The sequence below is a fragment of the Neoarius graeffei genome, chromosome 20 (genome assembly GCF_027579695.1).
Source record: "Neoarius graeffei isolate fNeoGra1 chromosome 20, fNeoGra1.pri, whole genome shotgun sequence".
Lineage (NCBI taxonomy): Eukaryota > Metazoa > Chordata > Actinopteri > Siluriformes > Ariidae > Neoarius > Neoarius graeffei.
The window spans coordinates 33,495,444-33,522,166 of NC_083588.1; the positions used below are offsets into that span (position 1 = coordinate 33,495,444).

General features: G+C 43.0%; 1 protein-coding gene across 1 annotated transcript in view; it reads right to left on the reverse strand.

The window, feature by feature from the left end:
* tspan34b (tetraspanin 34b) overlaps positions 1-26,723 on the reverse strand; it is a 42,179-nt gene that overhangs the window by 11,616 nt on the left and 3,840 nt on the right. The window contains exons 2-3 of the mRNA XM_060901531.1: positions 12,790-12,866; positions 6,516-6,731 (exon numbers count right to left, since the gene is read on the reverse strand). Of these exons, the coding sequence (XP_060757514.1) occupies positions 6,516-6,731; positions 12,790-12,846 (273 nt within the window). The 5' untranslated portion in view covers positions 12,847-12,866. The remainder of the gene's footprint in view (positions 1-6,515; positions 6,732-12,789; positions 12,867-26,723) is intronic.

Here is a 26,723-nt window from a genome sequence, read left to right on the forward strand (position 1 = left end):
CTCCCCGTGTCCGCGTGGGTTTCCTCCAGGTGCTCCAGTTTCCCTCACAGTCCAAAGACATGCAGGTTAGGTTAACTGGTGACTCTAAATTGACCGTAGGTGTGAATGTGAGTGTGAATGGTTGTCTGTGTCTATGTGTCAGCCCTGTGATGACCTGGCGACTTGTCCAGGGTGTACCCCGCCTTTCGCCCGTAGTCAGCTGGGATAGGCTCCAGCTTGCCTGCGACCCTGTAGAAGGATAAAGCGACTAGAGATAATGAGATGAGAATTAAATTGTGATTAATCATGAACATGAAAATTTAAAATGTGTTGTTGAAAACCACCTGTAAAGTTAACCAAGAATGTTATTTAATCTGCAGGGACTGTAGTGAAAACAGTAAAGAGTAAAAGTTAGATTTCATGGGGTCCTTTAGAGGAGATTTAAATATATCGAGATATATATCGTATATCGTGAAATGGAGAAAATGTATCGGGATATTCATTTTTTCCCATATCGCACAGCCCTAGCTCTAAATATTAATTTTCGATTTTAATAAAATTAAATGTTTATCTAACGGACTGACAATAATGTCAAACTGAACCGCACTCATTTAAGTTGTGATTCGCGCTGTTTGTACCGATAATAACCACAAATTCCCCGCCGACTTCGTTGACCAAGGGAGAGTGACTCATCCGCGGCCCCGACATGCGGTGTGTGCGCGCGCACTCGGCGGAGGCAGTAGTGTGTCGGGGCCGTCGGAGGTTACAGAAGTAGAGATAACGCTTATTTTGTCTCCGGTAAACCAGTCTTCTCTCGTTCAATTACGTGCTGGCATCAAAAGACACCGTTGGTTGTAAATGGAACCAAACTGAGTTGTTGGACTGTATTTTCATACACAAATGGAGAAATGTTCGCTGAGTGTTTGTGTAGCCACCACTGCAGACCGTTGTCGTTGTTAATTCATAGCATGCTCAGCTGCGTGAATGTGTCATGCACTGAAAATAAGAGATTTACAAGCCAGGAACGCCTCATGATGCAATACGCAAGAAAAGAAAGAAGATTTACTGCCATTTTACTTTGTATTTGAGTAAAGTGAATAAATAAATGGTCTGTGGAAAATACATTTAATCCTGGGAACTGTGTGCACAGGAGTTTGTGTGTTTACTCCCCCTCGGCTGGCTACTTATTTGTCATGGCTGGCTAGTATGAGCCTTAGTGGAAAGTCCTGTAAGGTGCTCCTAGATTTCTCTCAGATTCAGTCAGACTTTGCCATTGTGGGTGGAGATTTTAACTGCATACTAAATCCTCTTACTGATAGACTACCTCCTAAAGCTATGCCTCTCTCTTCTCAAGCTAAAGCACTCAATTCTATACGTGAAGATCTTGGATTTGTTTGGAGAACAACCCACACAACAGATAAAGCATACACTTTTTTTCTGCACCTCATGGTTGTTACAGTAGAATCGATTACTTTTCTTGTCAGGTCTTTATCTCTGACCATGCCAAGGTGGTTTTAGATCTCTCCCTCAAGGGTATAAACAATGGAGTGAAATACTGGAGATTAAAACACATCTATCTTAAAAGATCATGCTTTTATCGGCCCGCGCAAGCGGAGCACCATACCTAAGAAAAAATGGTAAATCCATCGAGTCGATTTTTTGTGGTTTGTACATGTACCACCACTCATATACACCGCCTAGTGGCCGGTGTTAGTAATTACCAGTCATACACACCGCCTAGTGGCCGGTGTTAGTAATTACCAGTCATACACGCCGCCTAGTGGCCGGCGTTAGTCATTACCAGTCATACACGCCGCCTAGTGGCCAGTGTTAGTAATTACCAGTCATACACGCCGCCTAGTGGCCAGTGCTAGCCAGTAAAGAAATAAAACAAAACAAAAGAGACTGGCTATGATAAGAAAATTCTACAATCCAGAAACAGATGGGAGCTCCACTTTTAGGCAGTGCCTAAATCTATACATTACTTACTTTTGCCACTGAATTCAGATACTTTCTTTCCATCAATACCCAATCTACAGATAGTCCTGCCATTCTATGGGAAACCGCTAAAGCTTATGCTACAGGGTACATCATTTCCTTCTCAGCCAGTAAAAAGAGGCAAAAAAGAGAAAAGCAAAATTTGTTAATGGCTGAGCTTAAGGCTAAAGAAAGTGCCTATATCGAGTCTCCAACTCCTGTTATTTTGAAAGAAATATTTGCAGTTAGAGCAACTTTAGACAATCTTCTAACACAAGATGAGGAAGTTAAAAGGATAGTTCGGGATTTTTGACATGAATCTGTATGGCATCCCCATCAATAGTGTTGTGCAAACACACTGACTTACCCCTGACAGCATCCTGTGAGTCCAGTTCTTGTCCAGTTTTGGTCCAGACGAAAGTAGTCCGGCAAGTTTGTTGGGGTCACGAAAGTAAAACGTTTTTCGTCTCAAAACAGTATGTGTTCAAAAGAGTGATATATTTGCATCATAAAACCGTTGCCAAATAAAAAGTCAGACCTCGAAATCGCTTGGCACTATTTTCTCTCCCTCGGTATCACTGCGCACTGTCGCCAGGTGACAGCCACGGCTGTTTCATTCATTGTTTACTAGTGATGGGAATTTCGGCTATTTTTCGGGAGCCGGCTCTTTTGGCTCTTCTTACTATAAGGAGCCGGCTCTTTCGGCTCCCAAACGGCTCCTGAGATTTTATTTTTGATTTAAAGGAATACGCCACCCCCAAATGAAATTGAGTCAGTCCCTGCAGTCCCTAGAGTTGGATGAGTGAGCCAAAGCGTTTTGTAGCCGACCCAGCCATTGTCCTGATCTATAAACGCCAAGGTTAGCTTAGCTTAGTCGCTGGCGTGTCCAGCTAGCATTGTCGTTGCAAAAGTGAATTAAATAACTCAAGATTTTTTATAATTATTTCTCATGACTTGTACATTCACATCGAGTACACATATCAATGCAAATTAACACGAAGGGATTTACTAGACCAATTTATATCTGGAACTATTTTCAGCCACAGCACAGGCAAAGCACCGCTGCAGGTGCAAAGACACCGCGCAGCGCCTGAAAACGGGTGCGCAGCGCCTGAAAACCCGTTTTCAGGCGCTGCGCGGTGTCTTTGCGCCTTCCTTTTCCTACCTATTCCTTTAATTGCTGCAATTAACTAGTTAATTCTGATTCTATTTCTCCTCTCAGTTATGATCTGTCCTGCTTTTGAAAAGATCCTCTCTGGGGGGGACAGATGCTGCCACTATACACACCCTCCGTGCCATCACGTGTGTAAGCCATGGATAGAGTGCAGCCTTGGTCTCCCACCAGCTTAGTGGGTCTGCGTTTCGCTGTCACCTGGCGGCAGCGCGCAGTGATAAGAAGGGAGAGAAAATAGTGCCAAGCGATTGCGAGGTCTGACTTTTTATTTGGCAACGGTTTTGTGATGCAAATATATCACTCTTTTGAACACATACTGTTTTGAGACGAAAAACGTTTTACTTTCGTGACCCCAACAAACTTGCCAGACTACTTTCGTCTGGACCAAAACTGGACAAGAACTGGACTCACAGGATGCTGTCAGGGGTAAGTCAGTGTGTTTGCACGACACTATTGATGGGGATGCCATACAGATTCATGTCAAAAATCCCGAACTATCCCTTTAAGATTAGATTTACTAGGCAAAAATTTTATGAACATAGAGATAAACCTGGGAAGTACTTGGCATCTCATCTCATTATCTTATCTTACAAAAAAAAAGAGCAGTCACAGAATATTGCAGCCCTTTGTGATGCTCAAGGCAACCGTGTATATATATGATAAGCTTAATAACACATTTAAATTATTCTACCACAATCTTTATATTTCTGAACAGCCAAGTGATGTGTTTGTTTTAATGGATACATTCTTTGCCCAGCTCAGTTTGCCCACCATACCATCAGAATATAAACTCATTCTTAATTCCCCCATTTCGGGACAAGAGGTGGTTAATGCTATAAGAACTCTACAGAATGGAGAAGCCCCTGGGCCTGATGAGTTCAGTTGTGAATTTTACAAAGAATTCTCAGACCTATTAGTGGAACCTTTAGTTAACGTGTTTAACAATGCATTCTCAAATAATGAGTTACCCCAGACTTTGAGAGAAGCAAATATCTCACTCATTCTGAAAAAGGGGAAATGTCCAGAATCCTGTGCCTCTTATAGGCCCGTATCCCTTCTTAATGTAGACCGGAAAATTCTGGCAAAAATTTTGGCCATGCGTCTTGAAGGTCTCTTGCCTAAAATTATAAAGGAGGACCAAACTGGTTTTATAAAAGGGATGAAATTCTAGTAATAAATGTTAGGCGACTGCTCAATATCTTTCAGGTTTTTCAGCATCAGCAAATTGATGGTTTAGTCCTCTCTTTGGATGCAGAGAAAGCCTTTGACCGACCCAAATATATATTTATTTTACTGTTTAAATAAATTTGGTGTAGGGGATAATTTTATCAAATGGGTCAAGGTCCTGTATAATAATCCTCAAGCAGCCATTCTAGCTAATGAGCTCAGATCAGACAGCTTTCCTGTACATTGAGGAACCAGGCAGGGATGTCCTTTGTCCCCCCCTTTTATTTGCCATGGTTATTGAATCATTGGCAGAGGCCATTAGGACAGCGCCTGCTATACAGGACTTGCAAATGGACAAAGTGCATCATAAAATAAGTCTTTATGCGGATGATGTTTTAATTTTTGTTTCTAATCCAGGGACTTCAGTACCTGCGTTACTTAATGTTATTGACTTATTTAGCAAATTTTCTGGATACAAAGTCAATTTGACGAAATCAGAGGCCATGCCGCTAGGGAGCCTAAATTCAGTACCTAAAACATTACCCTTCTTCCCCTTTAAATGGTCTCCGGCAGGCTTTACTTATTTAGGTGTACACATAACCTCTACATTTAAGCAAATGTATAAAGTCAACTTTGTTCCCTTGTTTGAGAAAGTGAGACAAGATTTAGTGTCTTCGAACTCTCTGCTGATATCCTGGCTAGGACGTATAGCCTTGATTAAAATGAACATATTGCCTAGACTACTTTACCCTATCCAAATGATTCTGATTTTATTTTCAAATAAGGTTTAAAAAAACTAAATGGTTGGCTCAGTTCTTTCATATGGAGTAAATGCAAACCAAAGCTAAAAATGGCTACTCTGCAGTTGCCAAGCTCTGAAGGAGGGTTAGATTTACCTGATTTTAGAAGGTACCAGCTGTGTGCTCATTTACGATATATTTATAATTGGATCTTAAATAAGACGACCTCTGTCTGGCTGGATGTTGAATCCTCCCTTTCAAAATATCCATTAAGAGACATGCTGTTTATTAAGAATTTTAAAACTATTAAGCTGTGCTGTGACAATCCTGTCACATTCAACACAATTAAGGCATGGCGATTGATGGATAGACTTGAGGGGAGGTCAAAACTGACATCAGCTTTTAGTCCTATTCTAATCCTGATTTCCAACCAGGACTACTTGATGCTGGTTTTAGACAGTGGGGTAATTGTGGTATTAACAGGTTAAAAGATTTATTTACTGATTAATGCATTGTCATTTGACCAGATGATCGAGAAATACCAAATCCCCAGGCATGACTTCTTTCGTTATCTACAGATAAGACATTATATAGTACACAGCACAACCTTAATGGATAACCCTAACATATCTCCACTTGAGAGAGTGCTGTTTGGAACAGTTAGGAAGGTGTCTATTAGTCTACTTTATGGAGCTATGCGTGCTGTTCCATCTATAGCTTTACAAGAACTCAGAGAAGAGTGGGAGACAGAACTTTCTGTCACAATCAGTGTTACTGAGTGGGAAAATATGTGTACCTATGCTAATTCAATCTCAGTTTGTAATCGTGCTAAATCGATACAGTTTAAGATTTTGCACAGAATGCATATATCCCCTAATCGCAGACATAAGTTCAACCCCAGTTTGTCTCCAATGTGTCTCAAATGTAAAACAGAAATTAGCACTCTAACTCATTGTCTTTGGTCATGCCATAAGCTGCAAAAATATTGGTCTAATGTCTTAACAGAAATTGAAAAGATACTAAGATTAAAACTGGGGATGGACCCATTGTCTCTTAGATTAGGCCTGCCTGCTCGAGGTGTAAGGTTAACAAATCAAAGACTGTTCTGTATTCTTGCATTTGCAGCTAGGAAGAACATTTTGTTGCAGTGGATAGGGGGAAGCAACCAAACGTTAAGGGTTGGCATAAAGTGCTGTTTGAATTAATGCCTTTGGAATACTTGACTTGTATATCACATTCAAAATCAAACCAATTTTATAAAGTTTGGGAACCTTATTTGAATTACTTGGACCCCAGTGTATCTTCCATTCTGTTACAGGGATTCCCTGGAAGGTCTATGAAAGTCCTGGAAGGAATATGTTTAGGATTTTAATACAAATCCATCCCATCCATCCATCCATCCATCCATCCATCCATCCATCCATCCGGGCTACCAATTTGAAAAGTGTTGAACACTGTAGTAGAGACAGCAGACCTACCAGAAGCAGCATGCACCTGCTCTCACGAACCGCACCACAGCAGCCCAGAAAGCCGAGCAGCAACAGCAGACCACCCACAGCAATCAGCAGGTAGCTAACATTCAGAACCTGCTGCAGTGCAGGCGGCACCCCAGGCAGGCTTTGCAGAAGATCCATGATGGAGTTATTATCTACCTTCACCCAGATACCTACAGCCAAGATACCTATTCCGGCCAGCTGTGGAGGAGGGAGACAGAAAGGGGGAGAGGGGCAAGAGTACATGAAAAAGGGACACTAGATTAGATTTGTTCTTTTATTAAAATACACAAGATTACTTGACGCTTTATTTTTGCATTATACACTACCAGGGGCATCCAGACAATGGGCCTCATTCATAAAAATGGAGAAGAACTAATCTATTATCCTGTTCACGAAAATGAGATATGGTACTGAGATGCTTATCCAATTGCATGCTTACAAATTTAACCTTTTCAAAAACACTAAGAGGTCTGTCACCATTTTACAGTTACTTTAATTGTTATGGAAACGTTGCGATATTACACACATTAAAGGGGAAGAAGACAAAGATGATGTCATTGAAAGAGGGAGTGACGTGACATGGCATTGGTAGGAACTTGTGGCAATCAGCTCAGATAGTCAGTGTTCACTTTTTGGTGGAATTCAATCCTTTATGAAACACTGACAAAAAAAAGTTACTTCGAGAAAGCTTATAAGAAGGAGGAATGTTATGAACCTTCTCTGTCCACTGAGATGTGATATTGAGAGACAGATAAATTTGCATGCATGAATAAGGGTCAGAAAACAAGGAAACAAAAACCTCTCACAACATGGATGACCGTGCAGGTTAATTCAGTTACTTTGGTAACTAATTTGTTTCATGATTTCTAAATACAAAACCCCCTCACACAGTTAATCCAAAATGAGGAGATTAATTCTATACCACATTCATTGCAGGTCGTGGGGGAACTGGAGCCAATCCCAGCTGGCTATGGGCAAGAGCCAGGGTTTAACCTGGACAGGTCTCTAGTCTATCAGTAGGCTAACACAGAGAGACAGACAACCATCCACGCCCACATTCACACTTATGGGCAAATTGGAGTAGCCGATTGACCTAATCCGCATGTTTGTGGACTGTGGGAGGAAACCCATACAGACATGAGGAAAATATGCAAACTCCACCCCGAATGGCCCTGGTTGACCAGGTTTGAACCCAGAACCTGCTTGCTGTGAGGTGACAGTGATAGCCACTGTCCCACCAAAATGGGGATATTTTAAAGTTTTAATAATGGGTTTGTAAATTCAGTTCACTATCACCTTAACAGTACAAGGGGTCTTCTGTGTAACTACAAACATTACAGGCCATAATAAGTCAAAGATGATTGTTTCATGTTAACAACAGACATGCATAATTTGTTCTAAAAATATCATCATCCCCTTTATATTTTCTAGGATGAATTGTGGAATAATAACTGTTAAACTTTGTTTTCTACCTGTAGCTATGAATAAACATTATGACTAAACATGAATTTGGACACCCCTGCTGTAAATGATGATGGGGGACCAAATGAGGTGGACATGAAACGAGTTATTTATAATCACGTTGTCTTTTATCACCCAAATGAGGATGGGTTCCCTTTTGAGTCTGGTTCCCCTCTAGATTTCTTCCTCATATTGTCTGAGGGAGTTTTTTCTTGCCACTGTCACCACAGACTTCCTCATTGGGGATAAAATTAGTTAATGTTTAAAGTCTTTAAATTTCTGTAAAGCTGCTTTGTGACAATGTATATTGTTAAGTGCTATAAAAATAAACTTGACTTGACAACCAACATTCAATCAGAACGAGTGGGTGGCTCAACCCATCATGTGACCTATGAATTCAGAAAGCTCCTCTCCTGTGTTTGCACTCGGGCAGTCTCGCCAAGGCATTGTGTGCGCGTGCGTGTGGCGGAGTGTAAGGGACTTTGGAGAGAAGATGAAAGGGAGCTATATTTAGTTGGATTCTGAGTTTCAGAATCTTTAACTACTGAACAGAGGCGACTGCTCTAAGACTACAAGGGAAGCCTAGCTTCCTGCAAAACGTCATGAAAAAGTTCATCTGTTAAATATGTACTTGTACTACTTAACTCTCTTATTCCAAATTGATATTTTGTGTTAGAAAGTGCTCAGCTTCACGGCTAGTTCGTTCAGTAGTTATTTCGCACTGATCGTCATAATCTGATCACATGATTTAAAAAATATATATTTTCTTTTCCTCCCCCCATAAAAGCCTGTAGAACAGGGGTCGGCAACCTTTTTGCCATGTAGTGCCAATTAGAAATTTTCTTGTTAGTGTGCCATTCAAATAGGTGTTGTTAAAGGTCTCCTTGCATCGTTTTTTCATTAATTGTGCGGTGGTCTCTAGTATGAATGAATGCCCTGTGAGCCGGTTTTGGTGAAAAAAAAAAATGCTGTGGTGCTCCTGTTTCAGGCTGTTCTAGTTTGGTGGAGGAGTGGGTGGCAGGAGAACGACAGGATTTCAGCTCTTACTCATTAATATTCATGACATGTAAACATGTTACCTCTGATTGCTGTTAGCCAATCAGTAAACATGTTACCTCTGATTGGCTAACAGCACTGTGATGCTACCTCCAGTGAGTCAGAACAAGCGGATGTAGGTGTCTTTGTAAAAACTGTTTTGATTGGCTATTATGGTCTCGACATCGATGTTTTGACCAATAACAATGTAGATAACACGAATTTTACATCACATTCAGCGAGATTTAAACGGGACTAAAGATGGCGACTTACAAATAATGTGTAAACATCATTGGAGTTAATAAAGTTTGAACAGCATGAAGGAACATACCCCAACCCCCCGAAATTAATAAAAAAAAAAATTCTCAACGGATCTGGCATAATATAAAAAGGTCGTTTTTTACTCAGAAAAAGCGGAAATCCGCTGAAAAGCGGAAAACTCTCATCCCTGCCTAGCTTGTGACCGTGTCATGCATGCTAATGTGGAGAATATGAACATGCTATTTTGTAACAAAAACCTTCGAACAAAAAGTTCATGTTTTACTTACAGCTTGTGAGCTGGTGGTCAATTGTCTTGAAGGCACAGATCCAGGGATTAAATACAACCTCGAAGCAAAACCACCAGCGCTCGAAACTAACGGTGTCCCGACGTCCCGGGGACCATAAAAAATGTCATCGGGACACAAAATTATCATATCTGGGACAATCCCGGGACAATGGAAAAAAATAGATCTAGAAAAAAAGTTCTACATGGGGGAAATTGTGAGAGTGATGCAGTGCGCGTAGCAGTCACAATTGCAGGACCTGAGCTGCACTCTGTGAATGAATGATTTGCCTTGAAAACCACTACTGAAGGTACCGAAGTTTGAAAAGTCACTGTGGTTGAAATGATCAGAACACAGTACTAACGTTGCATTATACTTCGCTGGTGGTGTTCCAAAGATAAATTCCAACCATTTCTTCTTCACCTCTTCTATCTTGCAACGTTGCTCCGCTTAGGTTTCGTTTCTGTCGGTGGATCCAGCCCAACTTTGGACGCTCGTAATTCGGGCAGGGGAGGTCCCAGCCTCCCCAAACTTGGCAGCCAGAGACCTCTGCCCTCTCCCCAATGAACCAATGCTGCCAGGGTGGGCTAGCCCCGCGCCTTGGGACGTAATTCGCCCCGAGGCAAGCCGTGGGGCTCCACTTAGGTTTCGTTTGTCGGCAGCTCTAGCCCGACTTTAGACGCTCGTAACTCGCGCAGGGGAGGTCCCAGCCTCCCCAAACATGCAACGTTGATGTGTTACTGCCACAAATAACACAGGCACGAACTTGTTCAGACATGTTTTCAACTTGCTGTTAGGTCCTCTTTGTTAGCTACTGACGAGATGGGCTCTCTATCTCTCCTCGCGCTTAAATCCGAACTTTCTTCCCGTGGGCGGTTGGAAGCCAAGGTGGGCGAGGCCATGAATACTAATTTTCAAAGTGACGTAACTTCGTACGGCTTTTTCTGATCCGCTCGTTTTTCTGACTATTTTCTTTCATAAGCTAATACAGGGAATGGGAGTAGAATTACATTTTCACATGCAGCATGCATATGCAACTTGGAGTGAACTATGGTATTTCAAAAAGAGCCAGTATTAAACGTTTTTGGTGGAAGGGCACCTTTAACTATGTGTAATTAGGCACCACACATTTTAGATGGATATGGATATTTAATGCATTGAGCAAATGTAAAACACCATTGCACTTGTTTTATGCCATTAACCTCACACACTTTAACCCACTTTATGCCAGTTGTTTGCTGCACCCTTACGTTTTCTGCCATTTCACCAATTTGTCGCTGAACAGTTCTGGCTGATACAGGCATGTCTTTTATTCTTGATTTTATTGTCTCTTTATTTGGCAGTCCCTCAAAAAGACTATCCGAGCTGGAGAGAAAGGCCTCCTTAATGTATTCACCGTTTGTGAATGGCTTTCCATGTTTAGCTATGCAGTGAGAAATTATATAGCTAGCTTCAGTGGCATTGTTTTTAGCCGAGGCAAAGACTTTTAAAGTGTGGGCTTGCTTCCCATATCCGCACACTGTGCGTGAGATTGATTCGTCCCTATCTGCCTGATCTTTGAAAGTCTTTTCATGCTTTGCCTCGAAATGACGTTTAACACTGGATGTTCGACACACAACACTTTCAAAACATAACGTGCACACAGCACGGTCCCTCTGAGAAACAAACCCATATTCTTTGGTCCACGAGGAGAGGAAAGCCCGAACTGTCAGCTTCTTTGCCATCTTAGCGCAACTGCTGCATCAAGTGGGCCCATCTCGTGAGAAATATGGGGCAGCGTTGCCAGATTGGGCGGTTTTAAGTGCATTTTGGCGGGTTTTGAACATATTTTGGGCTGGAAAACGTCAGCAGTATCTGGCAACACTGGGAAGGGGGCGCTATATTGTTGTGTAGTCATGCTAAAAGAGCAGGCTTGCCATGCAACAGCCAATGAATGTTCAAGATGACGTTTGAACATTTTTAATGTGTTGAATAATTAGGTTTGTGTATCATCGTCAGTGTGCCACTGGAAATTCCTCAGCGTGCCAGTTGTGGCACGCGTGCCTAGGGTTGCCGACCCCTGCTGTAGAAGCACAACCCACTGAAAACCTAGTGATGCCCAGCGTTTCTGTAGTTTAATGCCACTAAGGGATCTGCTTTGATCTTAGTGCAGCAAAGCTAGACAGACATTTATTGGACAGTATGCTTTTAAAATGTAATTTCCGAACACTCGGCTTCACTGGGGGTCCATGGAGAGTTGCTGACATTAAGGCAGGACTGGACACTGGGCTTCTGTATGATGATTGGAGGAACTCTCAAATCTCTTTTGAATGTCATGTGATGACAGCATTTTAAAAATATACGTCACATTGGAGGGATTCAGGTTTAGTCCACGTTGGCAAGGGAAGTTGTGAGACTAGTTGCTGCTCATTCTCATTCTTTTCCTACCAATATACAGTTCCTATTTCCATTTGGCTATCCTGTCAATAAAATTGTAAATATAGGAGTTTGTGAGTTTGTTACTTGCTTTTGTTCTGGTTCAATAAAAGCTGTTTATTTTAAGCCAGGCAATAGAAAGGAAATCTAGCCAGCTAGCTAGCTGTTAGCTCTGCAAAATGGCAGACGTTGCTAATGTTGTCGACCTGATTTTGGAGAAGACATCTAATGCTCTTCCTTACAAGGAGAGGCTCAAAATTAAACAACATGGCAGATCGATGCCCAAGATCGATTTAATTCAAAAGTCGGGGGAGACAGTCGTTCGTTTCAGCTGTCTTGGTATGACAAAGTAAACTGGTTAACTGGAAGTGCTTTGATCAAGAGAATGTACTGTTGGTCTTGTCTTTTTATGAGATCATCCCAGGGATGTATTATTTAGTCAAAACTGGGTTTTGGAGATTTGGCCAACTTTGACAGGGCATACAAAAGGCATGAGAAAACCAAGTAACACTTAAATTCATGTGCATGCTTAAGGTTACTTGGCAGAGTCAGAGTAGAACATGGCAGAATTCACATATAAAGAAGAACACATTGACTAATGACGAATAATGGAACATTTTTATTACGTAGACCTAAAACTGAACTTCCCCTATTTCAAAGGCCAACGGCTGCCACTGATATTGAAGTGCATTTGAAAGACACTTTATCCAACAGGATCTACAAGCGAGTTTACTAGCACAGAACCTTCACAAAGCTACTCAAAATAGTTCTGCCGTTAATTGTAAATCCATTGTACTTACGAAGATGATGCCATTGAAAAGAAACATCATAGTTTTCAAAAATCCAAAGCAACCCATCTTCACAGGGTTTGATGTTCCTGAAACAGACACACACATGAATCAACTTAGAATCAAGTCAGTACTCAAGGTCAAATGTCTTCTGTTGTTAATACTTTGCCTAACATAGAGTCCTTATGTTTAAAAAAAATCATGAAGAATTTACACTGAGGGGAAATAATGGGGGAAGAGTGGGGGCAGTACAACATACATCCTACTGTTTAGTCTGTGTGTTTACTGTTTTATTAAATAGGATGATGTTCTTGCTTTAAAGGATAACTGAAGGCAAATTATCAAAATTCTATTTCTCATTTTATTAAATATAGGAATGGATTTTTGATAGCTATTTTGTCACTGCTATAGCAAGTTATGAGTGTTTGAAATATGCTATGTAATATATCAGTCCATATGTCAAAATAATGACCGTAAATGAGATTTGTCGAGACCTGTGCGAGACACCGTAGGACGGAAGTAAAACATACAGCGGAAATCAAAGTGACCAACCCTGTGTCCGAAATCGCTCACTCGTTCACTACTCCCTATATAGGGGATTACTATATAGAGGACTGTATAGTGAGCTCATTGGTAAAATGGGAGAAAAAAAAACCTGCTTTGAAACACTAGTCTGTCGCGCTGGTATTTACGTCATTACTGTTGCACAATTAAAACGTGCCAGATCAGTTGGCTGGTGGGTTTTCAAAATAATAAACATGCATGTATTTTTGTGATAAATACATATTATACTGAGTGTATTTCCCACATTAACAAATACAAAGTACCTGCATCTTTTTTTTTTTAAATCAAGGCTGAATACTTTCTTTGCTGCTACTGTTTATTAAATCAGATGAGAGACTTTTGATTTCTTTCAGTGCAACCGCAATGCATGATGGAAAATATTGCTTTGGTTAGTGACCATCGTTGTATACTACTTTTCGTGATACATTGTGAGATACTTTGAGTGCACTATATAGGGTGTAAATAATCCTCACCTAAGCGATTCAGACACAGGGCAACATCTGCCAACGTTGTCAAAAGATGCATGCGCCCTCTTTCGAATGCTGATGTAATCAAGCTGGAAGTTTTGTTTGTTTTGATAGCAATCAGGAAAGTTTGAAAAAAATAGGCAGTAATTGTCATTTAAACTCGTTTTTGTGCAATATTTTGTTTGGAAAACAGTTTTCAAAATGGCGGCAACACCACCTGGCTGACACTTCACATTTCGAAGTCTCGCACAAGTCTCGTGCAGATTGCGTGGACAAGCGACGCCTGCCGTGGACCAAACGAACTACGTTCAACATGGCTAAAAACCGAATAGGCCGATAAGTATAATATTTAATTGCAATTAGTTGCCAATACGAGCCACGATATAGGGTTACTAAAACCAAAAATGTAATTGAATAACATGTTAATTAAGAAATAAAGCAAGTTTAAAAATGACTTCAGTTCCCCTTTAAGGATCTCCATCCAAAGAGCATTGAAGCACAAAACAACTACAGTATCATAGCTTATTGTGAGGTTATTTAACAGACAGACAATCTCAGAGAATCCTTCTCTTTTAAACATACAGAACTAAATTAATCTTCCTGTTCAGTATCTAGCTAAGCAGAAGCAGCAAATTTAAGATTTTGTTACCCTCAGAGTCTTGCGTTACAGGAGATTCAGACAAGGCCTCAAATTGTTTGTTTCACATGTGAACCATTAGAATTAGAATCAGAATCAGGTTTATTCCCAAGTATGTTCTCACATAAAAGGAATTTGCTTTGGTGATTGGTGCTTTAAAAGTTAAGATAAAATAATTTAAAAAAATAGTAGTTATACAAGTAGAATAAAAAATAAGAATAATCTAAAATATACAACTTTGAAAAGTGGGTATTATTTACAAGGTATGTGCATAGGTTGTTTTGAAATCCAAGCTGTACAGTATGTCCTGGAATGTGCAAAAATAGGTCACAGTATGAAGATGAACAAGAGTCATGGACATGAATGTGTGAGAAGAGAATACAATGGGTTAAATACATAGCCAAGCAGTACAGTGTGTGCAATAAAAGTTCACAGAATGAAGATGTATGACGTGACCATGAAATGTGCAAAATTGCAATTGAGAGAGGAAGTGCATTAATGCTTGAAAGTGTAGTTTAGAGTCAGTGGGGGTCTCTGACCTTATGATGAAGCCAGCTGCAGTGGTGTAAAAAGCTGGCCTTATGGCATGAGGTTTTGGTTCTAGTGGACCACAACCTCATACCAGAGAGTGGAGTGATTCAAAAAGTTTGTGTCCAGGGTGAGAGGGGTCAGCCACAATCCTTTCTATTCTCCTCAGGGTCCTGGACTCATATAGGTCCTAAAGAGATGGAAGGTTACAGCCAGTCGTCCTCTCAGCAGTGCGAATGATGCACTGCAGTCTACCCTTGTCCCTGGCAGTGGCAGCAGCCTACCAGACTGTGATGGAGGTGAGGATGGATTCGATGATGGCAGTGTACAAGTGCCCTATCATTGTCTTTGGCAGACTGAAATTATTCAACTGCCACAGGACGTACATCCTCTGCTGTGCTTTCTTGGTGAGAGAACAGGTATTCGTCTCCCACTTGAGGTCCTGAGTAATTATAGTGCCCAGGAAGCAGAAATACTCCAAAGAGGTTACTGGGAAGTCAAACAGGGTCATAGGGTGGGTGTGGCAGAGCTCCTTCTGAAGTCTACAATCATCTCTATTGTCTTTAGTGCATTAAGCTCCAAGTTGTTCTGCCTGCACCAGGACACCAGATGGTCAATTTCTCACCTGTAGGCAGGCTCATCCTCATCGGAGAGGAGTCCAATGAGAGTGTTGTCTGCAAACTTTAGGAGCTTTACAGACTGATGACTGGAGGTGCAGCTGTTTGTATACAGAGAGAAGAGTAGAGGAGAACAGATGCAGCCTTTGGGGGGGGCGGGGGGACCAAGTGCTTATGGTTCAGGAATCCGAGATGTTTCCCCAGCTTCACATGCTGCTTCCTGTCACACAGGAAATCTGTGATCCATTTGCAGGTGGAGTCAGTCATGCTCAGCTGGAAGAGCTTGTCCTGCAGAAGAGCTGGGATGGTAGTGTTGAAGGCAGAGCTGAAATTCACAAACAGGATCCTAGTATAGGTTCCTGGGGAATCTAAATGTGCGAGGATGAAACGAAGAGCCATGCTGACAACAACATCTGCAGATCTGTTGGGTCTGTAGGCACACTACATGGGGTCCAAGAGTGGGTCAGTGATGGCTTTAAGATGGTAAAGCACAAGGCTCTCAAAGGATTTCATGACCACAGAAGTCAGGGCGATGGGTCTATAGTCCTTTAATCCTCTGATCCTTGGCTTTTTGGGGACAGAGATAATAGTGGAGGCCTTGAAGCAGGCTGGCATATGGCATGTCTCCAATGAGATGTTGAAGATGTCTGTAAACCCTGGAGACAGCTGATCAGCACAGTGTTTCAGGATAAATGGCGAGACAGAGTCGAGACCTGCTGCTTTGCAGGGGTTCAGCTTCTTAAACAGCTTGTTGATGTCCCTCTCTAGAATGGAGAGAATTGAGGCTGTGGTGTTGGATGGATGGGCCTCCAGGATGAGAGGTTGTACAGAGGCCCTTGGCAACAGTAAATGTGTGTGTGTGGGGGGGGGGGGGGGGGGTAGGAGCTGGAGTGTGGAGTCACAGGGGATGATCTCAGGACAGTCCCAGTGTCTTGTCTTTCAAAGCAACAGTAGGACTCATTCAGTTGGTTGGCCAGGTCCAAGTTATTAACAGAGTGGGAGCTGAAGGTTTGTAGTTGGTGATCTGTCTGAGCCCTTTCCAGACAGATGTAGAGTTGTTGGCTGAGAACTGGCGGAGATTCTCAGAGTACAGTCATTTAGCTTCTCTCGCTGCCTTGCAAAACCTATTCCTAAGACTCTTTTAAACCTGTTCTTGTCCCCACTTCTGAATGCTTCCTCCTTTTGCAACCTTAGCTGTCTGAGCTTATCTATGAACCAGGGTTTGTCATTATTGTAAGTCACCCTGTTTTGTGATGGAATGCAGCAGTCCTTACAGAAGCTGATGTAGGACGTCACAGCCTCTGGGTACTCATCCAGACTATTTGTAGCAGTCCTGAACACATCCCGGTTTGTACAGCCCAAGCACGCCTGAAGGTTCTCCGCAGCCTCATTGCTCCACAACTTTGTCCTCACTACAGGTTTCCTCAGCTTTAATTTCTGCCTATATGCAGGAATCAGGTGGACCATGATGTGGTCAGAGTGGCCCAGTGCAGTGCGGGGGACAGCGTGATGAGCATTGTTGACTGTAGTATAGCAGTGATCCAAAATATTCTCTCTGGTCGGGCATTTAATAAACTGTTTATGCTTGGGTAGTCCATGGCTGAGGCTACCTTTGTTAAAATTGCTGAGGACAATGATGATTACCAAGATGGCGGCGCGCACACACACAGCGGCTCCTCTCTGTCCTGACAGAACGGTGTTTTCGTGCTTTTTGTGTTTTAAAACAGTGTGTATCTGTTCGTATTTGTCGCGTCCATCAGTCTCAAGGCGCACATACTCCCGTGAGCTTCTGCTCAACAGCCGCAGAACTATATTCACGGATATAAATCCAGCGGAAGAGCAAACCGTAGCCGCATAGCACCGGAGGCCTGGTCAATCACCGACCCCCACTCCTCCATCCAGCCCGCAGTGGAAGCACCACAGGCGGAACATGCGGAAGCAGAAGAGAGGCAAGCGCGGAGGTATCCGAGCTAGACTAGCGGCTAGCCCTCACTGGCCAGCTATCTCTACCATCATGCTAGCCAACGTACGCTTGCTGGACAACAAGCTGGATTATGTCCGCCTGCTCCGCTCATCTTTTAAGTCTGTGAGTGAGTGCTGTGTCCTTGTGTTTGTGGAAACATGGCTTAATGACAGCGTCCCGGACTGTGCCATTCAGCTAGCCCGGCTAACATGCTACCGGTCAGACAGAGCGCTAGTCGAGGGGGGTAAGACTCGCGGCGGAGGACTGTGTTTACATCAGTGATACCTGGTGCCGTGATGCTGTTGTGGTCTGCAAACACTGCTCACCTCTGGTGGAGTTTATGATTATTAAGTGCCGGCCATTCTACCTGCTGAGGGAATTTACAGCCATATTGCTGGTAGCATTATACATCCCTCCTGGCTCCAATAACAACAGGAGTGAAGCACTGAATGAACTCTATCAGCACATCAGTGAGCAGCAGACAGCCCACCCAGATGTTTTCCTTATCCTGGCTGGGGATTTCAATCATGCAAACCCCAAAAGCGTGTTTCCAAAACTCTAGGGACATATCAACTTTCCCACACGTGGAAACAATACTCTGGACAATGTTTACACCATGCATAAAGACGCCTACAAAGCCCTACTCCTCCCCCACCTTGGGGCCTCAGATCACTCCACTGTTATGCTAATGCCAGCATACAGGCTGCTGGTTAAAGTCACCAAACCAGCTACAAAACAGATATGTGTGTGGCCAGAGGGGTCCTCAGAGGCACTCCAGGACTGTTTTTCCACCACTGACTGGAGCATGTTCAGACAGGCAGCCACCTACAGCAACATCACAGATCTCCAGGAGTACACAGAGACCATCACTGCCTACATGAGGAAGTGCATGGACGACGTTACGGTCACCAGAACCATCTCCATTCGGGCCAATCAGAAGCCATGGCTGACAGGGGAAGTCCATAGGCTCCTGTGGGCTCGGAACGCCACCTTCCGAGCTGGGGACGAGGTGGGCCTGAGGACAGCTAGGGCCAATCTGTCATGAGGCATCAGGGTGGCCCAAGAGACAGTATTCCAGGCACATTGCTGACCATTTCAATGACAGCAGAGACACCAGGAACCTGTGGCGGGGGATTCAGATCATCACAGACTACAAGCCCTTGCCGCAGACCTGTGACAACTCCACGTCTCTGCTGAATCAGTTGAACAACTTCTTCACTCGCTTTGAGGCAGACAACAGCACCACAGCACAGAAGACCCCACCACCTCCCGGCAACCAGGTGTTGACACTGTCCCCAGACAGCGTGAGGAGAGCTCTCAGGACGACAAATGCACGAAAAGCCCCGGGTCCTGATAACATTCCTGGTCGTGTCCTGAGAGACTGTGCCGAGGAGCTCACAGATGTCTTTAGAGACATCTTCAACATCTCGTTGAGCCAGGCTGTTGTCCCCACGTGCCTCAAAACCACCACCATCATCCCAGTCCCGAAGAAGCCGTCTCCCTCCTGCTTCAATGACTACCGCCCTGTCGCACTCACTCCCATCCTCATGAAGTGCTTCGAGCAGCTAGTCATGCGGCATATTAAGTCTGCCCTCCCCCCCCGCCCTGGACCCTTTCCAGTTTGCATATCAGTCCAACCATTCGACTGATGACGCCATCTCCACTGCCCTCCACTCAGCCCTCACCCACCTGCAGACAAAAGACTCGTATGTCAGAATGCTGTTCATAGACTTTAGCTCAGCATTCAACACAATCATTCCTCAGCAGCTCATTCATAAACTGGACCAGCTGGGACTCAACACCTCCCTGTGCAACTGGCTGCTGGACTTCCTGACGGGGAGACCACAGACTGTACGGGTCGGCAGCAACTCCTCCAGCACCATCACACTGAACACGGGGGCCTCCCAAGGATGTGTGCTAAGCCCCCTCCTCTTCATTCTGCTGACCCACGACTGCACACCAATATCCAGCCCAAACCTCTTCATTAAGTTTGCGGATGACACGACTGTGGTGGGTTTCATCAACAATGGCAATGAGACAACCTACAGGAGTGAGGTGAGCCGCTTGGCCAAGGACAACAATCTCCGTCTGAACGTGGAGAAGACGGAGATTGTTGTGGACTTCAGGAGAGAGCACACCCAGCATGCTCCACTATCTATCGACAGTGCTGCAGTGGAGAGGGTGAGCAGCACCAAGTTTCTGGGTGTGCACATCTCTGAAGACCTGTCCTGGAGCAACAACACCGCATCACTGGCCAAAAAAGCCCAACAGCATCTGTACTTCCTCCACAAACTGAGGACAGCAAGAGCCCCGGCCCCCATCATGCACACTTTCTACAGAGGCACCATCGAGAACATTCTGACCAGCTGCATCACCGTGTGGTACGGCGCCTGCACCGTGTCCTGCTGCAAGTCTCTGCAGCGCATCGTGAGAGCAGCTGAGAGGATCATTGGTGTGTCTCTCCCTTCTCTAATGGATATTTACAACTCCCGCCTCACCCGCAAAGCCATCAGGATTGCAGGTGACCCCACCCACCCATTTCACAGCCTCTTCAGCCTGCTGCCGTCGGGGAGGAGACTGCGGAGTCTCCGGGCCAAAACCAGCAGGCTCAAGAACAGTTTCTTTCACCAGGCAGTCAGGAGGCTCAACTCCCTCCCTGTTCTGCCCCTCCTCCCCCCTCTGCCCCCTGCCACAGATTCTGCTTGCACACACCCCCGCCCCTCCTTCAGCATCTGACATGTCATCCTCACAGTTCCCCCCCCCCACCCCAAACACACACACACATCTCATCGTTCATTAACACACTGAACTCAGGGACCACACATCTCACTTTACCTCGCTCATTTGCACTATTCGACACTACCTCATCTTAACAGCTGCTAGTTTGTTTATACTGCTTATTTCATGTTTACCTGCTATACCTCAAGTGCCCTTGACTGTTTGTTTATTTGAACCAATTTGTGTGTGTGTGTGTGTGTGTGTGTGTGTGTGTGTGTGTAAATGAGTGTTTAGTCTACGTCTAGTTCTTATCTAGTGTTTACACTGTTTATATTGTCTGAGTGTTTAGTCTGTCTTGTTCTTCTTATCTAGTGTTTATACTGTTTATTTATACTGTTTATATTGTTTGTCTGAGTGTTTAGTCTATGTCTAGTTCCTATCTAGAGTGTTTATACTGTTTATATTGTTTGTTTGTTTCAATTATTCTATGTTTATTTTTATTTATTTCATTGCCTGTTTGCACCGTGGGTCAGAGAGGACTGAAATTTCATCTGTGCTGTATGTCGAGCATGTATAGCATATTTGACAACAACGTTGACTTGACAATAACTAGGGAGTCTGGGTTAGTCTGCTCCGCACCCAGTATCTGGCTGGCCATCATGTGCTGTGTGCATGTACATCAAGTTCCTGAGATTGTCTATCACACTTAGGTGGTGTTTACATTAGACCGTATCCGTCTCGTTTTCGTCGCGGATGCACTGTCCGTGCACATTAAAAAGCCGGGAAACGACTCCACAGGCGGAACAACTTGAATCCGCCAGAGCCCACGTATTCAACCCAGTTCGTATCTGATCCGGTGCTATGTAAACACTGAGGAACGAGGAAACGCAGTGCTGAGCTCTAGCTGACGTCGTCATTGGACAACGTCACTGTGACCTCCACCTTCCTGATTCGCTGGCTTTGGTCATGCCACGTTGGTCATGTGACGCGACTGCTGAAAAACGGCGCGGACTACAGGAAACGACACACAGCGGCTCAGTCCCGAATCACTGCTCGTGCGCTTCACTCGCGCGCTCTGTGAGCTGCGCAGGGCCGGAGTGCGCACCCTCCAGAGGGCACTCGCTGTTCGGGCGGAGTGATTTGGAGCGCAGGAGGAAGCGCTGAGCCACACTGAGGTTTATTTACACATTTCAACTTATTTACCTCCTTCAGGCGCTTAAACTCAGTGAGAACATGAACATCACAGCCAGGTGTGTTTATCTGCTGGAGAAGGTGTTCGCTTGCCATCCTTCCACTTGCAAGTGGTGAGTGACTTGCGCATGCCCGATATGCACTGGGATCATGTGACGTGCCGTCTAATTAGTCATGTGATTAGCGTATCTGTGTATTGGCGTTGCTGTGTGCACGCGAATCGTTTTAAAAACGTTAATCTGATGATCCGCTGATACGGTCTAATGTAAACACCACCTTAGATAACAGCAATGCAAATGTAACCTTTGACACACCAAGAGGTCGGTCACCCTTTTAAACAATAAGTGTAATTGTTGTTGAAACATTGAGATGATATGCACCTTAAAGGGAAAGAAGACAAAGATGATGTCTTTGGAAAGAGTGGGTGTGACGTGGCCTAACAATGGAATGAACTCATGGTGATCAGCTTGTGTAGTCAGTATTCATTTTTTTGTGGAACTCAGAGAGAACATGTCAACATTTCATAAAATATTTAAAGAAGTAAATTACACCGACAAAGATGCCATTAACCTTATCTGTCCCCTGAATCTGTGGAAGTGTGAGACTGCTCCATTTGCATGTATGGATAAATATCAGAAAACAAGGAAACAAATCCCTAACACCATGCCTGACAGGGCGGGTTTATTTAGTAGCTGGGGTTACTAATTTGCATAGTGGCATATTTGTAAATGCACTAACCCTACACTCTAAATTCAAAATGGAGCTATTTAATGCTGAAATTATGGGTTTGTAAGTTTGATGTAGTCTTGAGTTCTATATAGAAACTTTAACTTTTTTGAGAATTCATTAAAATATAAGAAGTGACAGACAGCAGGAATGGTGTAAAGCAAAAAAGGGTATTTTAACCCATAGAAGTCTGTGGGCCACCTTCCCATAACCTCAATAGGAGGTTTGAATGAAGCCTTTACGTTTCTACATTTCATTTCTTATTAACCCCCATCCCAATTTCAGGCATATAAATAATTCATTATGTATGATGGTGATAAATCTCCAGGCAACCTCTAGATCTTTTTGATAAAAATACGCTCACACAATTTACCAATTTTAGTTTATTATAACGTTTAAGGTCAGAACAAACTCACAACTGCAGTCTTTTTAAGGCCCTGCATTATTAATCCACTTACAGAGAGTTATCAAAATGCAAATGGCCAATAAACCGAAGACTGCAATCCTTAACTATAACCACAGAATAAAATCCAGATGTGTCTGACCAGCTAGCACCTGCCTGAACACTGACTGAGCTGATTAAACTGGTAGACCATCTTTGCCAGCAGGTTTGTGCTGGTACATGGAGTTTCTGAATTACTGCCACTAAGGCAAAAATCATACATTATTTTTTAAAGAAAATATCACAATAGAAAGGCTATTAGAAATTAAACAGTGTTATTGATCAATGTAATCCTGTAATAAAGTCGGTAAACAAATGAAAAGGTGGTCTGTCAGCTTGACTAGCTGGTATCCGGTCAGACTAAGCTGTACTTTTCAGCTTCATCTTGTGCTTAAAGGGAAAGTTGGCAGACAAAAATCTCTCAGTTGATATTTTACTGGGGCGGCACGGTGGTGTAGTGGTTAGCACTGTCGCCTCACAGCAAGAAGGTCCTGGGTTCGAGCCCCGGGGCCGGCGAGGGCCTTTCTGTGCGGAGTTTGCATGTTCTCCCCGTGTCCGCGTGGGTTTCCTCCGGGTGCTCCGGTTTCCCCCACAGTCCAAAGACATGCAGGTTAGGTTAACTGGTGACTCTAAATTGACCGTAGGTGTGAATGTGAGTGTGAATGGTTGTCTGTGTCTATGTGTCAGCCCTGTGATGACCTGGCGACTTGTCCAGGGTGTACCCCGCCTTTCGCCCGTAGTCAGCTGGGATAGGCTCCAGCTTGCCTGCGACCCTGTAGAAGGATAAAGCGGCTAGAGATAATGTGATGTGTGATGTGTGATATTTTACTTAAGAAATGCCAATATAACAGGGGAACAGCATAACCCAGGTGTTTCACGTCTTTTAGAAATGCATTTTACAGGTATTGTAAATAATATTTTCATGTGTCACTGTAGTATTCAGCTATCTGTACATTTTCAATCTATTCTGCCCCGCCCTAAAATAAAATGTGTTATTTACCAGCGGGGAGGTCCGTATCGTGAAATACTGTGACCGGGGTCTTGAAATTATTTCACCATACGGACTGACCTTAAGCTGGTAAAGAATATATTCATTTTTTTCTTTACCAAATTCTAACAGAAAACGAGAGCACCCGAAAGGGAAAACTGAGCCATGCCACCATTTTGAATCCTCGTTCACGGCTGTAATGCAAATGGCTTCCTCCTCGGTATACAAGTGCACTTCCATGGCAGGGAAAAAAAACAAACTATATTTTGCCGCCTACGTAGTCCCCTATTTATACAAAATTGAGTCATTCAGGATTCAGCCATGTTTTTGCTCAGTGTTAGCAACAGTTAGAGGTTTTTAGCTTTCTCCTGAAATGTTTTCTTTTATTTCTTCTTCCTCAGGGTAGTAAAACTCGCTTTCGCTGTGAACACTGTCATTATCGCTATCCATGATGCAAAATTAATGCTATTCTCCTGAGAAATGCTGGCAAAAATTTACAAGATCTTTGATAATCTTATAAATAAAATCGTATTTAAAAAAAAAAAAAAAAAAGATAAATGTTGACAAAATGCTACTATGTTTGTTGTTGTGAACGAGTGAGTCGCCAGAGGTCCGTAACCGGGGTCCGTATCGTAGGATACAGCCCCGCTCGCCAGCCAATCAGAGCGTGGGATTTGATGGAAACCGGACCGCGAAAAAAATAAACAGAGGATATTACACTGTTGTGTGAAGATATGAAGTTTATCTTAGAGTGGTGAACATATTCACAAGTAAGTGAAGTGAACAAGTGAAAATATTTTCAACACGAGAAGATAAAGTTGATCTTTGAGCCACCGTGTAGTGTTCTTTATAGTATATGGAGACACACACACCCCAAACAAACAAACAAACAACCCCCCCCCCAAGTTAAATTAAGAGTTTTCATTTTGAACCAGTTCGCCATTTTGACAACGCGCATCCAGTCAGTGAGAAAACACTGGAGACGATGTCATCAGAGTGAAATCTCAGAAATTATTATACATGCGACACTTTTGATGGAATAAAAACAAAATATTCTATTCCCTTCTAGTGGGTTTCATTCACTGGTTTGATAGTATACAATATTATTAGCATATCACTTATCCTATGTGTATTACATCACTCTACCCAGTGGAGAATGAGCGTTCAATATGGTTTACGATATTGCATGGTTTTCAAGACAACATGGCATCACACATCAGAGCTGATGCAAATATTCAATGAGAGAGGTTTCTGTTTACCAATGAGCATTGGATACTGGCCTGTTCTCAAGTTTTTGTAAAATAATTGTTCCATTGAATGTGTATGTATGTATGTATGTATGTATGTATGATGATAATAATAATAATAATAATAATAATAATAATAATATTGGCTGGCTTTTCTTCGTGGTATATCAGATATATTCCATTTAGCTAGCATGATGTTAAACTCGTCTTCAACTCGTTCAATATCATGCTAGTTGAATGGAATATATCTGATATACCACTCAACGCCAACCAATATTATTTAAAATACAGTGTCTTGCAAAAGTATTCATCCCCCTTGGCGTTTGTCTTGTTTTGTCACATTACAAGCTGGAATTAAAATGGATTTTTGGAAGGTTAGCACCATTTGATTTACACAACATGCCTACCACGTTAAAGGTGCAAATTGTAGTTTTATTGTGACACAAACAATAATTAAGATGGAAAAGAAAAAAAACAGAAATCTGGAGTGTGCATAAGTATTCACCCCCTTTCGTATGAAACCCCTAAATAAGAGCTGGTCCAACCAGTTCACTTCACAAGTCACAATTAGTTGATTAAGATCCACCTGTGTACAAAGTGTCACATGATGTCTGTATAAATCAACCTGTTCTGGAAGGACCCTGACTCTACTACACTACTAAGCAAGCAACATGAAAACCAAGGAGCCTCCAAACAGGTCAGAGACAAAGTTATGAAGAAGTACAGATCAGGGTTGAGTTATAAAAAAAAAAAAAAATTATATATATATCTCCATCCATCCCAGGGAGCACCATTAAATCCATTATAGCAAAATGGAAAGAATATGGTACCACTACAAACCTGACAGGAGAAGGACGCCCACCAAAACTCACAGAAAAGACAAGAAGGGCATTAATCAGATGCAACAAAGACAACACTGAAGGAGCTGCAAAGATCCACAGTGGAGATGGGAGTATCTGTTCATAGGGCCACTTTTAGCTATACACTCCACAGAGTGGGGCTTTATGGAAGAGTGGCCAGAAAAAAATGGCTTAAGAAAACGCGTTTGGAGTTTGCCCAACAGCATATGGCAGACTTTTCAAACACGTGGAAGAAGATTCTCTGGTCAAATGAAACTAAAATTTATCTTTTTGCCCATCATGGGAAATGCCATGTGTGGCGCAAACCCAACACCCTGAGAATACCATTCCTACAGTGAAGCATGGTGGTGGCAGTATCATGCTGTGGAGATGTTTTTCATCTGCAGGGACAGGAAAGGTGGTCAGGACTGAAGGAAAGATGCATGGCACTAAATACAGGGCAATTCTGGAGGAAAATCTGTTTGAGTCGGCCAGAGGTTTGAGACTGGGTTTACGTTCCAGCAAGACAATGACCCTAAACATACTGCTAAAGCTCCATTGGAGTGGTTTAAAGGGAAACATTTAGGTGTCTTGGAATGGCCTAATCAAAGCCCAGACCTCAATCTAATTGAGAATCTGTGGTATGGACCACTTGCATGTGACGTCACAGCCGATCCAGATTGTAAACAGACGCCATCTTGTCGGTCAAACGCCATTTTCCGCCTTCTACTTCTGGTTCCACTTCTGCTTCTACCTTTTCTTCTGGAAAACCCTACTAAATACAATTCTACTACAACTTCAACTCCACTGAAAATCAATAAAACATAAGACGAGTGGAATCCTGTGTCCGAGTCCTTCCCTTTCAAGTGTGGGAAACCCATGATGCTCACATACACTTGACAGTAGGCTGCCACGGGACCCTGACAGGCGTGCAAAATGGATTGCTGCTATCAGGTATACCATATATACAGTAATAGTGGTAGACTACTGATATTATCTAACTGATAATATAAAATATT